We start from the raw sequence: 18,292 nt of genomic DNA, 5'->3' as shown, positions 1-18,292 counted from the left end.
ACCCAAGGGTAGTAGAGTTTGATTTAACTGAAAGAGAAATAGGATGAAGCTAATTGTCTAAGGTGTTTTGGAAAACCACTGGCAGAAATGGGAATGAGGTGAAGAAATTGCAGATATTATACCATTTTCTCTCTTCATGGGTAGCATGGCTTCTCTCATGCCCCAATTATCAAATCATTTATCAAGAGATGAATTATGCATAATGTCCTCCTTATTATAGGAGTACTTATGAACTCTCATTTTGCCTTTCATTATGATAACAGGAAAAGAATCTTTGTAATTCTATCAAATCTATAAACCACTCACAAAATGTCATTCAGTGGGATGTAAGGGTGATTTATATTTCTCTTGCAAAATCTCTTGCCTTGTTTCCTTTTAGAAGGTAAAAATGTTTAACTGCTTTGACATTCAGATGTTTTACCACAGTAGACAATCGAAAACTTGACTATGTTATTTTACAGGATTGTTTTGTTTTTTTTCAGCAGGTAGCTTTAGTATTGCCTTAGGGAACAGAAATGTTGATTGATTAATTGATTGTTATTTTTACTGTTATTGTTATTTCTAATTTATCATTAAAGCATGTGTGCATGAGCGGAATTGGCATTCTTGTTGGCACTCTATAAGGAGGTAGGGCTAGCGGCAGTAGCCTTTTATTCCAGATAAAGGTAAAGGTCGTATTCTCGCTCCTAATGTGAATTTCATGTTTGAAACTAACACCCTCCTTCTTTAAAGATAGGCTTGTTAATATTGGCAGGGTCTTTGCCCTTTACTGTGATCTCCTATCACTTAATGATTCTGCCTCTGCTTCACCTTCTAATGATGATCTCTCTTGGTCGTTACAGGTAGCCAAAGATGTATCTGTCAGATTGCATCATGAACTTGAAACCGTGGAGGAAAAGCGTGCTAAAGCAGAGGATGAAAATGAAAGTCTCCGGCAGCAGATGATTGAAGTGGAGATATCTAAACAGGCCCTCCAAAATGAGCTGGAGAGACTGAAAGAGGTAATCCCAAAATACACGGGGATTTCTTTCTTGGGTTTAATTGTTAGGGGCTTGGAACTCCAGGAGTCCCATTTGGTGAACTATGGTTTGTTTGTATGGCCCAGAAACCAAGAATGGTTTTTACGTTTTTCATAGCATTGTAAAACAACAAGCATACAAATACAAACCTAAAGAAGTAAGGAAGACTATATGACAGAGACTGGATGTTGCTTGCAAAGCCTAAAATATTTGCTGTTTGACCCTCTACAGAAAAGGCGTGGTGAACCATGGTCTAAAGCTACTTTTTTTCGTTTCCCTTCAGATGAGCTGGCCATTAATTCCTCTTATTGGTCCAAATGGAGTATATTATTACTAGAATACAAAATTAAGCAGTGGCTTTTTCCTCAAATCTCCTCTTCCAATGAGCTGGAAAATATGGTTGTCTATTAAAGCTGTGTAAACAAATAATATGTGTCTTCTACCTATATCTATTTTTAGGCAATATGGTTTAAATACAGTGTTTTTTTTTTTCCTTTCTATTTTAGGGAGTAAATGCATTCTAGCCAAGCAGTGTAGAAAAGCATACATATATATACATACACACACATAGATACATATTTCCCTTTGCACACAGTAATGCAAATGTTGTTTTGTTGTTGACTTCCATTATAAGATTAAAGCTGAATATGTTCTTTAAAAATATCCTGCATATTGGTGGATTTAAAAACTATTGGTTAGGGCTTTACCAGCCAGCATTATTACCTGCTAATAGTCTCACTTAGTTCATTTTCCCTTTGGACAAGTCTCCTGATTCACCCAGTTATTCCTCATCCATCCAGCTGTCCACCTGCCCACACTTAACTCAGGCTCCACACCTTGCCCTGGGAGTGCAAATGTGGATAGGGCAGTACAGGCTCTGTTCCCAAGATGCTTACAGTTCATTTGACAAATGGATAGCAAAACAAATAAATCACAGCAAAGGAGCTGGTGTTGCTACCTCTCTGCATCACCCTCGCCCCCTCACAGCTGCTCAGGTGTCCTGCTGTTCCTTGAGGTTGGGAAGGCACAACATATTTTTTCCAGAGATCCACATCCCTGGGGTTCAGGCCCCTGCCTTCAGGTCTCTGCTGACATCTCACCTCAGCCACCTGGCTCTCCACACTTCCACACTGAAGTTGTCCCTGCCTCCACCCGGCCATCCTATCCGCCTTCCCATCTGACACAGATGTTATAGATTTTGGTGAATTGCATGTGTGTTGTCAGCAGTTGTCTGAAATTGCCGTGAGTTTTATTTCTCTGTCACCTTCATGAATGTGCCTCCAGCACTTGAGCTCTGTGGGAAAAGGGTGTGTCTGTGGAGTTCACTGTGGGGTCTCCATTCCTAGAACAGTGCCTGGCACTTAGGCACTGTCAGGGACTCGCAGGGTGAGGGAGTGAATGAAGGGCGACAACGTGGAGCTCTGGTGACCACAGCTTACCTGGGGACTTGGTGAACTTCACAGAGGAGGAGGTAGAGTCTAAGAATGTTCTTTCATCAGGGGTAACCCTTGCTCCTTAACTTACTTGTGTACTTACCCCTGGGACTGGGGGAATTTCTTCTCCTCTTGTCAGTCTCTTACCTCTAAGAGTTGCTAGTCATTTACTCCCTTCTTTCTCCTTTGATCTAAGTTTGCTACAAGGTTTGCCATAATGGTTTCTTTTCTCAGAATTTCCAGTTTGCTCCAGACCTTGAGGATATAAAAAACATCTTAGGAGTATATTTTATAAGTTTTATATGTGTGTGTGCTTACATATAAATACTTAAATTACATATACACATAAGTAAATAAATAGTTAAAGCCAGCAAAGTTTATCTTGCACACATGGAAGTGGATTTGTGTAGGACTTGGCATCAGGTCACAAATAGCTCTTCAGGGAGAAAAATGATTACTGACATTAGAGCCAGGCAGGGGTGAGGCAAGGATTTTCAGAAGCTGTGATGTTGGCTCAGGCTGGATGTACACAGAGAAGGTGGCAGGGCCAGCCTCTCTCTTACTTTACAGGTTAAATTTACTCACAGAGATTGCTCGATTGGGATGCAACTGTATTTTACCTGCAGAACTGCAGTCAGACTTGTGAGACTGTATTTACACCAGACTTCATGGTTCTAAATGAATCCTAGAACTGACAGTAGTCTGAGGAAGGCAGATGCTGTAGACTGTGCTGGAAGCAGAGAATGATGGAACTAGGCGATCCAAGGTTCAAAGGTGGTAGAGGAGATAATTATTGGAAAGTGCCAGCTGTGGTCTTCATGAATGGATTCCTTTTACCGAAACCAGAACAGAATGCACTATAGGCTTTGCTCTAGGGTGAGGATAAATATTTTCTCTATCTTGAGTCTGGCTCCTTATTGTTCACCTCTGAAGTTTTGTAATCGGATGAGTTGGGTTCTGGCAAAGGCACAGAGAGTTTGTGCGTTGCCTGCGTCTCTCAGTGACAGAAGTAGCTGTGGATGACCATGACTGTGTCCCTCTCAGCCTTAGAGGACAGTAGAACAGCCCATCTTGGTGCCTCTTCAGTTCTGGAACTGCTGCTGGGTTCATCTCTGCAGACTGTTCAGCTGCCCGGTGGACCTCTCCAAGATGGATTTCCCCTAGCACTCCAAAGAGCGTCCAGAAACAGACTTGTCACCCTCATCCCCACCTGAATCTTTCCTGTCTTTGCCATTTATGTTAATGGCGCTACGGTTCTTCAGGCTTGAGCAATGACAGATCCCATTAGCTCTCTTACTGCTCACACCGAGATGGCCTTCAGGTTCTGCTCTTCTGCTTTTTCAGTCTTGGGGGTTTTCTGTCTCACTGATACATTCTGTACCACGGATGAACTGCAAACATAGGCCAAGTAAAAAAAAAGCTGGCCATAGTGCACAATTCCATTTATCAGAAGGATTCAGGATAGATAAATCCTGAGCCAGAAAACAGATTAGTGGTTTCCAGGGGCTGGGGAGAAGGGAGAAGACTGCTTCATGCGTGTGGGGTCTGTTTCTGGGGTCATGAAAAGGTTTTAAACTAGATAGAGGTGACGGCTGCACAACAATGTAAGTGTACTAAATGCCACTGAGTTGCACACTATAAGATGGTCAGTTTCTCAAATAACAATTTTTAGATTCTCTAATCTATCTGAACTTTGACCAGTCTTCTGTCAAGTGGATATTTGAAGGCTGACTCTATGCAGTCAACACATTAAAGGCAAGCACTATCTCTGGTCTCTCCCTTCTATTTTATCTCCGACAAACCCCCCGAATCTGGCAATGTGATTCTCTGCTTAAGCAGCTGAACTTACCGGCTCCTGATTGTCTAGCTCTTTAGCATGAAGACCCTTCCTGCCAGGGGCCATCCCTGTCTCCCAGCTAGTTCTCCCTCTCTACTGCCATAAACCCTGGAGTGAAATAAAAGGCAGTAGAGCAAGATGAGAAGAATCTGTGCCCTCTGGTCCCCTTTAAGTGGGTCTTAGAAAAGTCACTGTCTCCATTGATAGATAAGGTGATTAAAGAAGGTTGGCAATATGAAACTATTTGGAATTGTCCCTTCAGGTTTAGCTACCTTGCTTGCCTGTTTCCCTTGTGCATATTCACATCATGGTACACACCCAACACCCATACACCCCTCCACTTGTGCAAGCTCAAAACATTTTTGCCTTTTTTGGGGGGCATATTTCTTCTAGTACTCAACTCTATGATGAAATATCTTGACAGATTGAAAATGGTTTATCTTAGCTTAGTTTCAGCTTCTTGAAGATTGCCTCCACTGAACAGTATTTCGTTCTACCAAAAATTTTTCAATACTTATTACATGTTAGGCAGAAAAATAACTGGCCAAGTTAGTTGGCACTTGTAAGGCACAGAGACATGTTGTAGATCATTCCAGGGAACTGGGCTTTTTGTTTTGTTTTTCTTATTAAGGTATAATTGACATATAACATATTTATTTGCTTAGGGTGTAATGGTTCACTATTGTATGTATTGCAAAATGATCACCACAATAACTAGTTAACATTCCTTGTTAAACACAGGGGTTCAAAAATTTCTTTTCCTGTGATGAGAACTTCTAAGATCTCTCTTAGCAATTTTCAAATATGCAATACAGTATTATTAACTATGGTCATTATGCTGTACATTACAGCCCATGACTAATTTATTTATTTTAACTGGAAGTTTATATATTTTGACTGTCTTTACCCCTTTAACCCATCCTAGGATTGTTGAACGAACCCACAGTCAGCTCTTGCAGGACACCTTTCAGCACCATTCAGGATATGATACTGATTTTCTGGGTTTGGTTGAGACTTCTTCTGTGGCTAGGAGATGGCTAACATTTTGAAAATATTTCTTGAGTGCTTGAGAGGAAATACTCCAATTTTGGGGTGAAGACTTTAAATCCATTAGATTAAAACTTTCAAACTTTAACTATAACAGCAAGCAGTAGATTTTGTATTATCACTCCAAATATAAACATAAAGGTTTCACCAAATAATGCTTATCTTTGCCATTGGGGATACACTTTAATATTTTCAATTCTATTCAGTTCTGTTTTTTTAAATGGTGGTTGTAAGTTTAATTTACAGTCAATTAGTGGATTGTTGCAATTTTGAAAAAGTTTTTTAGATTATTTATTGATTGTGTTCAATTTTTTATCTTCTATAGTTTTGTCTGCTAAATATATCTATTTAGATAAACATGTGAAAATCATCTGTTGTAATTTTATATTTATATTTTTTGTAATCTGTCAAATTTTGCTTATATATTTTGAATATAAATGGATATAGATTTAGAACTTTTTTTAGAACTGTTTATTATTGATGAATTGTTCCCTTTATCATTTGATAATAATCTCTTTATTCTAATGTATTCTTTTTTTTTTTTTTAATTTGCCTGGTATAGTTTTGTGCTTCTGTTAGTTTCCATATTTCTATGTCCTTATGTTTTAGGTGTATTCTTGTGAATGGTCTAGCTGTTTTTTTAAAAAATGGAATCTGATAATATCTTCTAAAAAATTGTGAATTTAATCCATTTACATTTATTATGGTTATTGATGTGTTTGAATTTATTATCACTGTATTTTATGTTTGTAAATTCTGTGCCTTTTCTTCGTTTCTTTTTTTTTATTTTTTATGTTGATTTCTCTTTGAGTTTTCAATTCTCATGTTCTTTCACTTGATTAGGAATTTGTATATTCTATTATTGTTTTGATAATTACTCTTACATATTTAACATGCATGTTTGACTTGATGTCTAAAACTAATTATTATCCCCATACTTCTTCTTAATAATATAAGGAATATATTATCTATAATAATATAAGGAATATAATTCTTAGAAAACTTCAACTCCAATCAGCTCCTGTGTTTCATACTATTATTATATAGTATCATTTGGTTTAGTTTTATCATTTTAGTTTTATCTTTTAAAACTTTTTCCATCTTGAAAAATGGAATAGTATTATTCCCCAAAAGTTGACTAATTTAACAGTAAATGCTTATTTAGATTCATTTACATATTTCCCAATCTGTTATCATTTTCCTTTTTTGAATGTTATTCCTTCTTAGTTCAGTTTACTTCTTTCTGATCTATTAATATATCTTGAGTAGTTTTCTTTCAGTAAATGATATTGTCTAAAAATGCTTTTTTTTTTAAGATTTTTATTTATTTATTCTTGAGAGACAGAGAGAGAGAGAGAAGCAGAGGCACAGACAGAGGGAGAAGCAGGCTCCATGCAGGGAGCCCCATGTGGGACTCAATCCCGGGACTCCAGGATTACATCCTGGGCCAAAGGCAGGTGCTAAACTGCTGAGCCACCCACGCTGCCCTAAAAATGCTTTTATGTAATCCTCAGTCTTGAAAGATATTTAGTTGGGCATAGTCTCCTAACACTTCAAAGATAGTGTTTTTTATTATCTTCTGGTTTTACTTTCTATCAAGAGGTTTGCTGTCACGTAATTCTTATTTTTGTAGATGATTTGTCTTTACTTCCTGCTTACTTTTATGTTTTTGTATTTGGTATTCTGTGGTTTCAACCAGATGTATCTAGATTCATTTTTTATTTTATGCAGCACTCATTGTCAAATCTGTTCTGTTTTTCATGAAATTTGATTACTCTTTGATTAATGTTCAAAAGTGAAATTATGTCTTTAAGTAGTGTTTCTTCTGTATCACTTCTAGAATTCCTATTAGTCTTATGTGGGAAATTCTGTTGGCCATTCTTATTCCATCCTCCATCTCACCTAATTGTCCTTTTTTTTAAAAAAAATATTATCTCTCATGCTTTATATATTTTTTAAAGATTATTTATTTTAGAGAGAGAGTGTATGCATATGAGAGAGTGTGGGAGGAGGGACAGAGGGAGAGAATCTTAAGCAGACTCCCAACTGAGCAGGGTCCAAGGTGGGGCTCAATTCCAGGACCCAAGAGATCATAACCTGAGCTGAAACCAAGAGGTGGATGCCCAACTGACTGAGCCACCTAGGCACCCCACTGTGCTTGATTTTGAATAATTTCTTCATTTCTTGTCCAAGTTATGAATTCTCCTCTTTACAAAAGAATTATTTATCCACTAAGTTTTCATTTCAGTGAAATGAATTTTTTAAAATTTGCTTGTTCTGTTTTCATAAATTTCTTTTTTCCTTATCATCTGTTATTTCTTCCTTAAATTTAGAAACATTTGAAAGTCATAGCTTCTTTCAGTTTGTTCCATTATCTTGAGTTCTTGGTGTTCCCAATCCCTCTGTTTGTCAGATTTTCTATCTCTCACCCGAAGTGAGTTTTTTTATGAGCTCTAAGACGACCTCATCTCTTAGTGGAAATTCCATGAAGTTTGTTGAAATGTCCTCCTAGTGAGATTTTGCATTGGTCTTTACCAAATGCCTCAGTAGTAGTATTGGTCTAACTACACTTGTTAATTTTGGGCTCATGGAGCTGTGTGCCAAGGGGGTTGTGTCATTTGGGTATCAGACTTGCATGTGGCTTACATCTAAATATTTTTATACTTGACAGATTTTTCTTTTGTCACCACCCAGTGTCCTGAGCAGGTTATTACTCTCCCCACTCCCCAAGTGATTTTCAGTTTCCTTTCCATAGTGTGCATCCTTCAGTGGGTTGTCTGGGTGCATTTATCAAAGATTCTTCTCACGGCCATGGCTGGAGTGCCCATTTCTGGGTATGATAACTTCCACCATTCCCTCCTGCCCTCTACTCCCTTCATCTTTTATGCATTTCTGGTACTAGAGTATTTTCCTTTTGAGAATGTGTCAGTCAACTGTGTATACATTTTCTACTTTTTATGTTTTCTTTAGCTTTTTTTGGGGGGATGGTTCAGATAGCTCAGTGTGCTGTGTTGCCAAAACAGGATGTGACCCTTGAGGGTTCAACGGGAACTTTTCTAGTAGGGCTCTGGAGTCCACGAGTAACCCCAGTGGTCTTCCATTTCATGACTTAGCACTTTTGTCCCTGCCTTTCTCTGTTCATTTCCTTCTACTCTGCTACTCACTAGTTCCCATTTATCCCAAAGCTTTTTTTAAACTCACGGATTCTGCTACATCATGGCTTCTACTTCCGTATTCTCTCTAGGTATCTGCTAGAGGCCCCCTGCCAATTCATTTGTTAAATCCTAGTTCCCAGTCTGATGGACTGAGGAGGTGGATCCTTTGTGAAGTGATTGGATTATGAAGATGGGGAGCCCTTATGGATGGGATTTTTTCAAATAGACCCCAGAGTTCCCTTTCCCCTTCTACCATGCGAGGACACAGTGAGGAGGTGGCTGTCTGTGAACCAGAAAGTGGGTTCTCAACTAGACACCCAGTCTACCAGCATCGTGATCTTAGGTTTCCCAGCCTTCAGAACTGTGAGAAATAAATGCTTGTTCTTTAAGCCACCTGGTCCATAGTATTTGTGTTACAGCAGCCTGATCAGACTAAGACAGTCTTTCTGCTTTTCTCTCAACCAGTGGGTGAGAAGTTTTCTTTGTGTGTCATTGCATTCAAACTATCAGGCAGCCATAAAGTCTGGAAGCATGGGTGTACAAACTATAATAATGGTTTATTGCTATTACGCTACAGTTTAATAAAACATTTTATTTCCAGACTTTATGGTCCTCCTTATAAGAAAAAGATATGCTTGAGTGAGCCAGTGTGAAGCATCTTTGGGCAGAGTCCCCATGCCAGGGCATCTCCTTGGACACTGACCAGGTTGTTGGCAGCTGCTATGGAGTCACTCAGGACCTCGCTCTTGGCCCAGGCAGTGGTGGACTATAGGCTGGCTGGGCATGTAGAATCCAGGCAAGCATCCTTGGTGTTTGTTTGGTAGGCTTTCCAAGATACCTTGGAAGGAATAGGTAGCATGGTTCTATTTGCTGGTCTCATGAGTTAGGGAGGCAGGGTGACTCCAACTGGAGAACAGGAAGTGGGAAGAAATGCAGTGCCCTGAATGATATCCCAGTTAGCTGGCCTGCTGAGTCAATAATGATGTGAAATGGGATGAGAGTGGGAGCAGGAAGGATCAGGGTGTCTGGTTAAGTCTTCTTCCCAAACACTAAAACACGGGTAGAGTCTGGTGTGTGTGTATGCACATGTAAGTATTTGTGTGTGTGTGTGTGTGTGTGTGTGTGCTTGTGTATATACATACAGTTTTCCCACAGGAGTCTGGAGGGAAATGGCCTTTTATAGGTTCTGATCAGACCAGGAGGCAGGGATGGGATTAGAATAGAGCCACCTCAACTGAGGGAGTAACTATCAGGCCGGAAAATCCAGAGTTCACAGGGCAGGGAGGATTAGGAACAGGGCAGCAACTGCAGGAAGACTCGGCATAAATGATTTTGAATGTTTAAACTGTAAATGGGACAGTTTTGCCTGGGAAGAAAGGGGACATGTGTTCAGTTTAAACAACCATAAATAATGCTAATGACTGATTTCACACTGTTGCTGGAAGGGCACAGGGAAAGCCCATCACAGTCTGTTCTGGTCACTCAGAACGAGTGCCTTTGGAGCCACTTCTTGTCAAAATCAAGACAGAATCACACCAAAGTCTTCTAGAAGGCTAGTCCTGTGACTCACTTCATAGTGATCCTCGTACTCTCTTCCATGAGTACTCTCTTCCATGCCCCCTGAGCAGGTGCATTTGCTTCTTTGTGATGAGCTGTGGTGTAGGCTCCAGAAGGGATGTGGAGCTTGCCCAAGTTCGAGTTTTTGAAATGCTTTCATTTCTTAGGTTATGCTATTTTGTTAAGTTTTGCTGCCAGAAGGCTATGTTACTTTCACATAGTGTGGCTGCTACATTGGAAAGGAAAGAAAATGGTGGTGAGGACACAGAGGACACAAGCAGGACTCCAGAAGGAGTAACTGAGTCTGACAGCTTTCCTGTGGCCAGGTGTGAAGGCACACGCATGGCCAGGCCCAGGCCTGGGGACCTCAGGCTAACTGAGCATCGGAGCCAGAAAAATCCTGGAGATGAGTTAACCGATCTCCCCATTACCTACCCAAGGAAACCAAGTGCTGGGTGGGTGGTGAATGGCAGCTATTCCAGGTCTCCAGACTCTCAGAAAGCCTCCACTCCTCCTTTCCTGCCAACCTTAACTCTAGCCCCGCCTCCTTCCTTCCCTGTAGGCCCAGAAGGGACAGGCGGGTTCCTGGGTTGGAGCAGGAGGTAAGCACTTGTGGAGCCAGCTTGACCATGATCTTTAGGGGAAGCTGCTGGAGGAGAGAGCAGCTGCAGGTTCATTGCTCTGATGGGTTGGCAAAGAAGGGCACCTGTGTCTTTGACCTATTAATGCTTCCATATAAAATTAATTTCTACTGTTAGAAGTATTTATTATGCTGCTTCTTTCATCTCTACTGAGAAAATTATAGGAAGGAGAGCAGAATTTGCCTTTGAAGAGAGTGAGCTCAGGCCCCCCAGACTATCTTACCATTCGCTCCCGTGGGAGTCCTCCTGGGCCCTCTCCCTCCTATCTAGCTCACCGGTATCTGCCATTCTTTCTGCAAGATTATGCCAAGATAACCTCCTCTACCTGTTGAAATGCTGCCCATTCTTTAAGATTCACCCAGAAATGCCACCTCATCCTTGAAGCCTTCTAGAATACTTTTCTGACCTCTGAACAAACATTTTCATATGATTAAACCATTACATGGTTGCTAAAGAAAGTTCAAAGAGTAGAGGGAGACGGTTTCCATCATGCTAATGTCCCAGAGATATAGCTCATTTTTCATATGAAATTGGAAACATACCCTGTTTACTTCTTAGTATCTTTAGTATGGTATTTTTTATTTTTATTTTTTGTTTTTTTCTTTTTGTTTTTATTTAAGTTCAACTTGCCGACATCTAGTATAACACCCAGTGTTCATCCTATCAAGTGCCCTCCTCAGTGTGCATCACCAAGTTATCCCAATCCCCTGCACACCTCCCCTTTTGCAACCCTTTGTTTCCCAGAGTTAGGAGTCTCTCATGGTTTGTCTCCCTCTCTAATTTTTCCCACTCCGTTCCCCTCCTTTTCCTTATAATCCCTTTCACTATTTCTTATATTCCCCATATGAGTAAAACCATATGATGATTGTCCTTCTCCGATTGACTTATTTCACTCAGCATAAAACCCTCCAGTTCCATCCATGTTGAAGGAAATGGTGGATATTCGCCCTTTCTGATGGCTGAGTAATATTCCATTGTATATAGAGACCACATCTTCTTTATCCATTCATCTTTTGATGGACATCAAGGCTCCTTCCAGTTTGGCTATTGTGGACATTGCTGCTATGAACATTGGGGTGCAGGTGTCCTGGCATTTCACAAATCTGTATCTTTGGGGTAAATACCCAGTAGTACAATTGCTGGGTCACAGGGTAGCTCTATTTTTAGCTTCTTGAGGAACCCCCACACTGTTTTCCAGAGTGGCTGTACCAGTTTGCATTCCCACCAACAGTACAAGAGGGTTCCCCCTTCTTTACATCCTCTCCAACATTTGTTGGTTCCTGTCTTGTTAATTTTTACCATTCTCACTGTTGTGAGGTGGGGTCTCATTATGGTTTTGATTTGTATTTCCCTGATGGCAAGGGATGTAGAGCATTTTCTCATGTGCTTGTTGGCCATGTCTATGTCTTCTTTGGAGAAATGTCTGTTCATGTCTTTTGCCCATTTCATGATTGGATCGTTTGTTTCTTGGTTGTTGAGTTTAATAAGTTCTTTATAGATCTTGGATACTAGCCTTTTATCTGATATGTCATTTGCAAATCTCTTCTCCATTCCATAGGTTATCTTTTAGTTTTGTTTGTTTCTTTTGCTGTGCAGAAGCTTTTTATCCTGATTAAGTCCCAGTAGTATATTTTTGTTTTTGTTTCCTTTGCCTTCATAGCTGTATCTTGCAAGAAGTTACTGTGGCCAAATTCAAAAAGGGTGTTGCCATTTACAATTGCACCCAAAAGCATAAAATACCTAGGAATAAACCTAACCAAAGAGGTAAAGGATCTATACCCTAAAAACTATAGAACACTTCTGAAAGAAATTGAGGAAGACACAAAGAGATGGAAAAATATTCCATGCTCATGGATTGGCAGAATTAATATTGTGAAAATGTCAATGTTACCCAGGGCAATGTACACGTTTAATGCAATCCCTATCAAAATACCATGGACTTTCTTCAGAGAGTTAGAACAAATTATTTTAAGATTTGTGTGGAATCAGAAAAGACCCCGAATAGCCAGGGGAATTTTAAAAAAGAAAACCATAGCTGGGGGCATCACAATGCCAGATTTCAGGCTGTACTACAAAGCTGTGGTCATCAAGACAGTGTGGTACTGGCACAAAAACAGACACATAGATCAATGGAACAGAATAGAGAACCCAGAAGTGGACCCTCAACATTATGGTCAACTAATATTCGACAAAGGAGCAAAGACTATCCACTGGAAGAAAGACAGTCTCTTCAATAAATGGTGCTGGGAAAATTGGACATCCACATGCAGAAGAACGAAACCAGACCACTCTCTTTCACCATACACAAAGATAAACTCAAAATGGATGAAAGATCTAAATGTGAGACAAGATTCCATCAAAATCCTAGAGGAGAACACAGGCAACACCCTTTTTGAACTCGGCCACAGTAATTTCTTGCAAGATACATCCATGAAGGCAAAAGAAACAAAAGCAAAAATGAACTATTGGGACTTCATCAAGATAAGCTTTTGCACAGCAAAGGATACAGTCAACAAAACTCAAAGACAACCTACAGAATGGGAGAAGATATTTGCAAATGACGTATCAGATAAAGGGCTAGTGTCCAAGATCTATAAAGAACTTATTAAACTCAACATCAAAGAAACAAACAATCCAATCATGAAATGGGCAAAAGACATGAACAGAAATCTCACAGAGGAAGACAAAGACATGGCCAACATGCACATGAGAAAATGCTCTGCATCACTTGCCATCAGGGAAATACAAATCAAAACCACAAAGAGATACCACCTCACACCAGTGAGAATGGGAAACATTAACAAGGCAGGAAACCACAAATGTTGGAGAGGATGTGGAGAAAGGGGAACCCTCTTGCACTGTTGGTGGGAATGTGAACTGGTGCAGCCACTCTGGAAAACTGTGTGGAGGTTCCTCAAAGAGTTAAAAATAGACCTGCCCTATGACCCAGCAATTGCACTGCTGGGGATTTACCCCAAAGATACAGATGCAATGAAACACCGGGACACCTGCACCCCGATGTTTCTAGCAGCAATGTTCACAATAGCCAAACTGTGGAAGGAGCCTCGGTGTCCATTGAAAGATGAATGGATAAAGAAGCTGTGGTCTATGTATACAATGGAATATTCCTCAGCCATTAGAAATGACAAATACCCACCATTTGCTTCAACGTGGATGGAACTGGAGGGTATTATGCTGAGTGAAGTAAGTCAATCGGAGAAGGACAAACATTGTATGTTCTCATTCATTTGGGGAAGATAAATAATAGTGAAAGGGAATAGAAGGGAAGGGAGAAGAAATGGGTAGGAAATATCAGAAAGGAAGACAGAACATGAAGACTCCTAACTCTGGGAAATGAACTAGGGGTGGTGGAAGGGGAGGAGGGCAAGGGTTGGGGGTGACTGGGTGACGGGCACTGAGGGGGGCACTTGACGGGATGAGCACTGGGTGTTATTCTGTATGTTGACAAATTGAACACCAATAAAAAATAAATTTATTATTAAAAAAAGGGGTGTTGCCTGTGTTCTCCTCCAGGATTTTGATGGATTCTTGTCTCACATTTAGATCTTTCATCCATTTTGAGTTTATCTCTGTGTATGGTGTAAGAGAATGGTCTCGTTTCATTGTTCTGCATGTGGCTGTCTAATTTTCCCAGCACTATTTATTGAAGAGACTTGTCTTTTTTCCAGTGGATAGTCTTTCCTGCTTTTCAAATATTAGTTGACCATAGAGTTGATGGCCCATTTCTGGGTTCTCTATTCTGTTCCATTGATCTGTGTGTCTGTTTTTGTGCCAGTACCACACTGTCTTGATGATCACGGCTTTGTAGTACAGCTTGAAATTCGGCATTGTGATGCCTCTGGCATTGGTTTTCTTTTTCAATATTCCTCTGGCTATTCAAGGTCTTTTCTGGTTCCATATAAATTTTAGGATTATTTGTTCCAACTCTGTGAAGAAAGTCTATGGTATTTTGATTAGAGATTTCATTAAAAGTGTAAATTGCTCTGGGTAGTATAGACATTTTCACAATATTTATTCTTCCAATCCATAAGCATGGAATGTTTTTCCATCTCTTTGTGTCTTCCTCAATTTCTTTCAGAAGTGTTCTGGAGTTTTTAGGGTATAGAAGCTTCATCTCTTTGGTTAGGTTTATTCCTAGGTATCTTATGCTTTTGGGTGCAATTGTAAATGAGATTGACTCCTTAATTTATCTTTCTTCAATCTCATTGTTAGTGTATAGAAATGCCACTGACTTCTGGGCATTAATTTTGTATCCTGCCACATTGCTGAATTGCTGTATGAGTTCTAGCAATCTTGGGGTGGAGTCTTTTGGGTTTTCTATATATGGTATCATGTCGTCTGTGAAGAGGGAGAGTTTGACTTCTTTGCCAATTTATATGCTTTTTTGTTGTTGTTGTCTGATTGCTGAGGCTAGGACTTCTAGGACTATGTTGAATAGCAGTGATGAGAGTGGACATCCCTGTCGTGTTCCTAATCTTAGGGGAAAGGCTCTCAGGTTTTCTCCATTGATAACGATATTCAGTGTGTACTTTTCGTAAATGGTTTTTAAGTTACAGAGGAATGTTCTCTCTATCCCTACACTTTGAAGAGTTTTAATCAGGAATGGATGCTATATTTTGTCAAATGCTTTCTCTGCATCTATTGAGAGGATCATATGGTTCTTGTTTTTTCTCTTGTTGATGTGATCTATCATGTTGATTGTTTTATGGGTGTTGAATCAGCCTTGAATCCCAGGGATAAATCCCAGTTGTTCATGATGACTAATCCTCTTAATGTGCTGTTGGATCCTATTGGCTAGTATCCTGTTGAGAATTTTTGCATCTGTGTTCATCAGGGATATTGGTCTATAATTCTCCTTTTTGCTGGGGTCTTTGGTTTTGGAATTAAGGTGATGCTGGCCTCATAAAGCAAGTTTGGAAGTATTCCGTCCCTTTCTATCTTTCGGAACAGCTTTAGTAGAATAGGCATTATTGTTTCTTCTTTAAAAGTTAGAGAATTACCCTGGGAAGTCATCTGGCCCTGGACTTTTGTGTCTTGGGAGGTTTTTGATGACTGCTTCAATTTCCTCCCTGGTTATTGGCCTGTTTGGGTTTTCTATTTCTTCGTGTTCCAGTTTTGGTAATTTGTGGTTTTCCAGAAATACATCCATTTCTTTTGGATTGCCTAATTTATTGGCATATAGCTTCTCATAATACATTTTAAAAAATCGTTTGTATTTCCGTGGTATTGGTTGTGATCTCTCCTCTTTCATTCATGACTTTATTAATTTGAATGTTTTTTCTTTTTAATAAGGCTGGTTAATAGTTTATCTATCTTATTAATTCCTTCAAAGAACCAACTCCTGGATTTGTTGATCTGTTCTACAGTTCTTCTGGTCTCTATTTCATTGTGTTCTTCTCAAATCTTTATTATCTCTTTTCTTCTGCTTCGTGTAGGTTTTATTTGCTGTTCTTTCTCAAGTTCCTTTAGGTGGGAGGTTAGCTTGTATATTTGAGTTTTTTTCCAATTTTTTGAGGGATACTTGTATTGCGATGTATTTCCCTCTTAGGACCGCTTCTGCTGTATCCCAAAGATTTTGAACGGTTGTATCTTCATTTTCATTACTTTCCATGAATCTTTTTAATTCTTCTCTGATTTCCTGGTTGACCCATTCATCTTTGTTTTAGAAGATACTAACTTCCACCAGTGTAAAACAAAATGAGGCAGAAAAAATAACAAAAAACAAATAACCATATCTTGTATATTTCCCAAAATTAAATGGAATACGTTGAAGGGAATCCAGAAGTGTAAAATATATCTAAGACATCCAATTGTAGAAGTATGAAAGTCAAAAAGGAAACAACTCAAAAATGAAGAGTTGGTAAAATATTGCAGTTAAGGTGGGAAAAGAGAAAAAAATACTGGAAATTTTAGACTGATATAAAAACCATAATGGAAAAATAAAAATAAGGACCCTCTAGTTCTATATACTATTTTCCCTCAGTCCTGGAGCTTTCCAGTGCTGCTTGGTCAAGAACTTGCTCTTCCCCTGTCCTTCCAGCTGGCCCTCTAGGGGAGGGGCCTGCTGCGCTGAGTCTCAGGTATGGGTACTTGGGGGAGTCCCCCCCCCCCCCCCCCGCTGCCGCGCTGGGCTCTGTGTGAGCTCTTTATCCAGTGAGGCCTCTGTTCCCTGGTGGCCCTGCCCTGTCCCAGGCACTAGGTGAAACAAGGATGAAAAACAACATTGGCGGTGGCCAGGTCTCCAGCTCTGGAGTCAGCTCCCAGTGGGTAACTACCCACAGTCTCCCAGTCCACACTGGCCTAGATGCTCCCCAGGTTGGCACGGGTGTGCCGATCTGCACAGCTTGGGGGCTCCCAGTGTCAGGAGAGTCCTCGCTGTCCTGTGCCCTCCCCGTTTCCGCCTGTCCTGAGGGGGAACGCAGGATCGCCGGCTTTGTCCACTTGGGTGTCCTGGGATCTAGGGCCCTATGCCACTGGACCCATGTTCGCAGGGACCACCTCTCCCAATGGGAATGGGGCTTAGCCACCTCCTTCCATTCCCTGGATCTAGGGCAAAGGCAGCTCCGGAGCCGGCCCGCCTAACCACTGGCTTCTCCCAATTGCCCCAGAGGGCTGTGGCGCTCCAGCCCTGTACCGATAACGGACTGCCATTTGCGGTGAGCTCCCCCTAAATTTTTTGTTTTGAGATACCTTGTAAATTCGCATGCAGGTGTAAGAAATAATACAGAGAGGTCTCATGTTCCTTTACCCAGCTTCCCCCAGCAGTAAACTCTAATACGGTGTCAGACCCAGGAGAGCCCCATTGATTCCATCAAGCTATGGAATGGTGCCATCACCCCATGGATCCCTCATGGTGAGCTTTTATGGCTGTACCCACTCCTCTCCTGTCTCCACCTCTATCCTTCGCAACTGCTATATTCTCCGTTTTGATAGTTTTCTCATTCAGGACTGTTATGTAAATAGAATCATTCAGTATGTAACCTTCTGGGATTGGCTTTTTTCATTCTGCAGCATTCTCCAGAGATTCATCCACATTGTTGTGCCTTTTGGTAGTTGGTACCCTTTCACTGCTGAGTAGTGTTCTAAGGGATGCATGCACCAGCGTTTCATCATTCACCCACTCACTAGACGCAAGACATCCAGATTGTGTCCAGTTTGGGGCTTTTACAAATAGACTTGCTGTGAGCATTTGTGTGCAGGTTTTTGTGGGAACGTAAGTCTTAATTTCTATGGGATAAATGCCTGGGATGTCACTTCCTGAGCTGTATAGTAGTTGCATATTTAGTGTTCTCTCTCTCTCTCTCTTTTTTTTTTTTTTTTTTTAAGAAGAATGTGCCAAACTGTCTTCCAGAGTGGCTATACCATTTAACCCAGCAATGAAGGGGTGCTCCAGTTTCCCGGCATCCTTGCCAGCATTTGGTATTATCACTGCTTTTTATTTTAGTCATCTGAAAGTGATACTTCGGGATCCCTGGGTGGCGCAGCGGTTTAGCGCCTGCCTTTGGCCCAGGGCGCGATCCTGGAGACCCAGGATCGAATCCCACGTCGGGCTCCCAGTGCATGGAGCCTGCTTCTCCCTCTG

The 18,292-nt window shown here is 40.6% G+C and overlaps 1 protein-coding gene across 10 annotated transcripts in view; it reads left to right on the top strand.

Annotated features, from left to right (window-relative positions):
* Positions 1-18,292, top strand: part of MTCL1 (microtubule crosslinking factor 1) — a 128,566-nt gene that overhangs the window by 10,898 nt on the left and 99,376 nt on the right. For all 10 annotated transcript variants that reach the window (XR_012032288.1, XR_012032287.1, XM_072828745.1 and 7 more), the window contains exon 3: positions 843-1,001. Coding sequence is in view for 8 of the 10 variants with exons in the window: in XM_072828745.1 (XP_072684846.1) it covers positions 843-1,001 (159 nt within the window). In the remaining 2 variants the exon portion in view is untranslated. The remainder of the gene's footprint in view (positions 1-842; positions 1,002-18,292) is intronic.

Source organism: Canis lupus, chromosome 6 (genome assembly GCF_048164855.1).
Source record: "Canis lupus baileyi chromosome 6, mCanLup2.hap1, whole genome shotgun sequence".
Lineage (NCBI taxonomy): Eukaryota > Metazoa > Chordata > Mammalia > Carnivora > Canidae > Canis > Canis lupus.
Note: the sequence above shows the minus strand (reverse complement) of the source record. Positions and strands in the feature narration are given on the sequence as shown.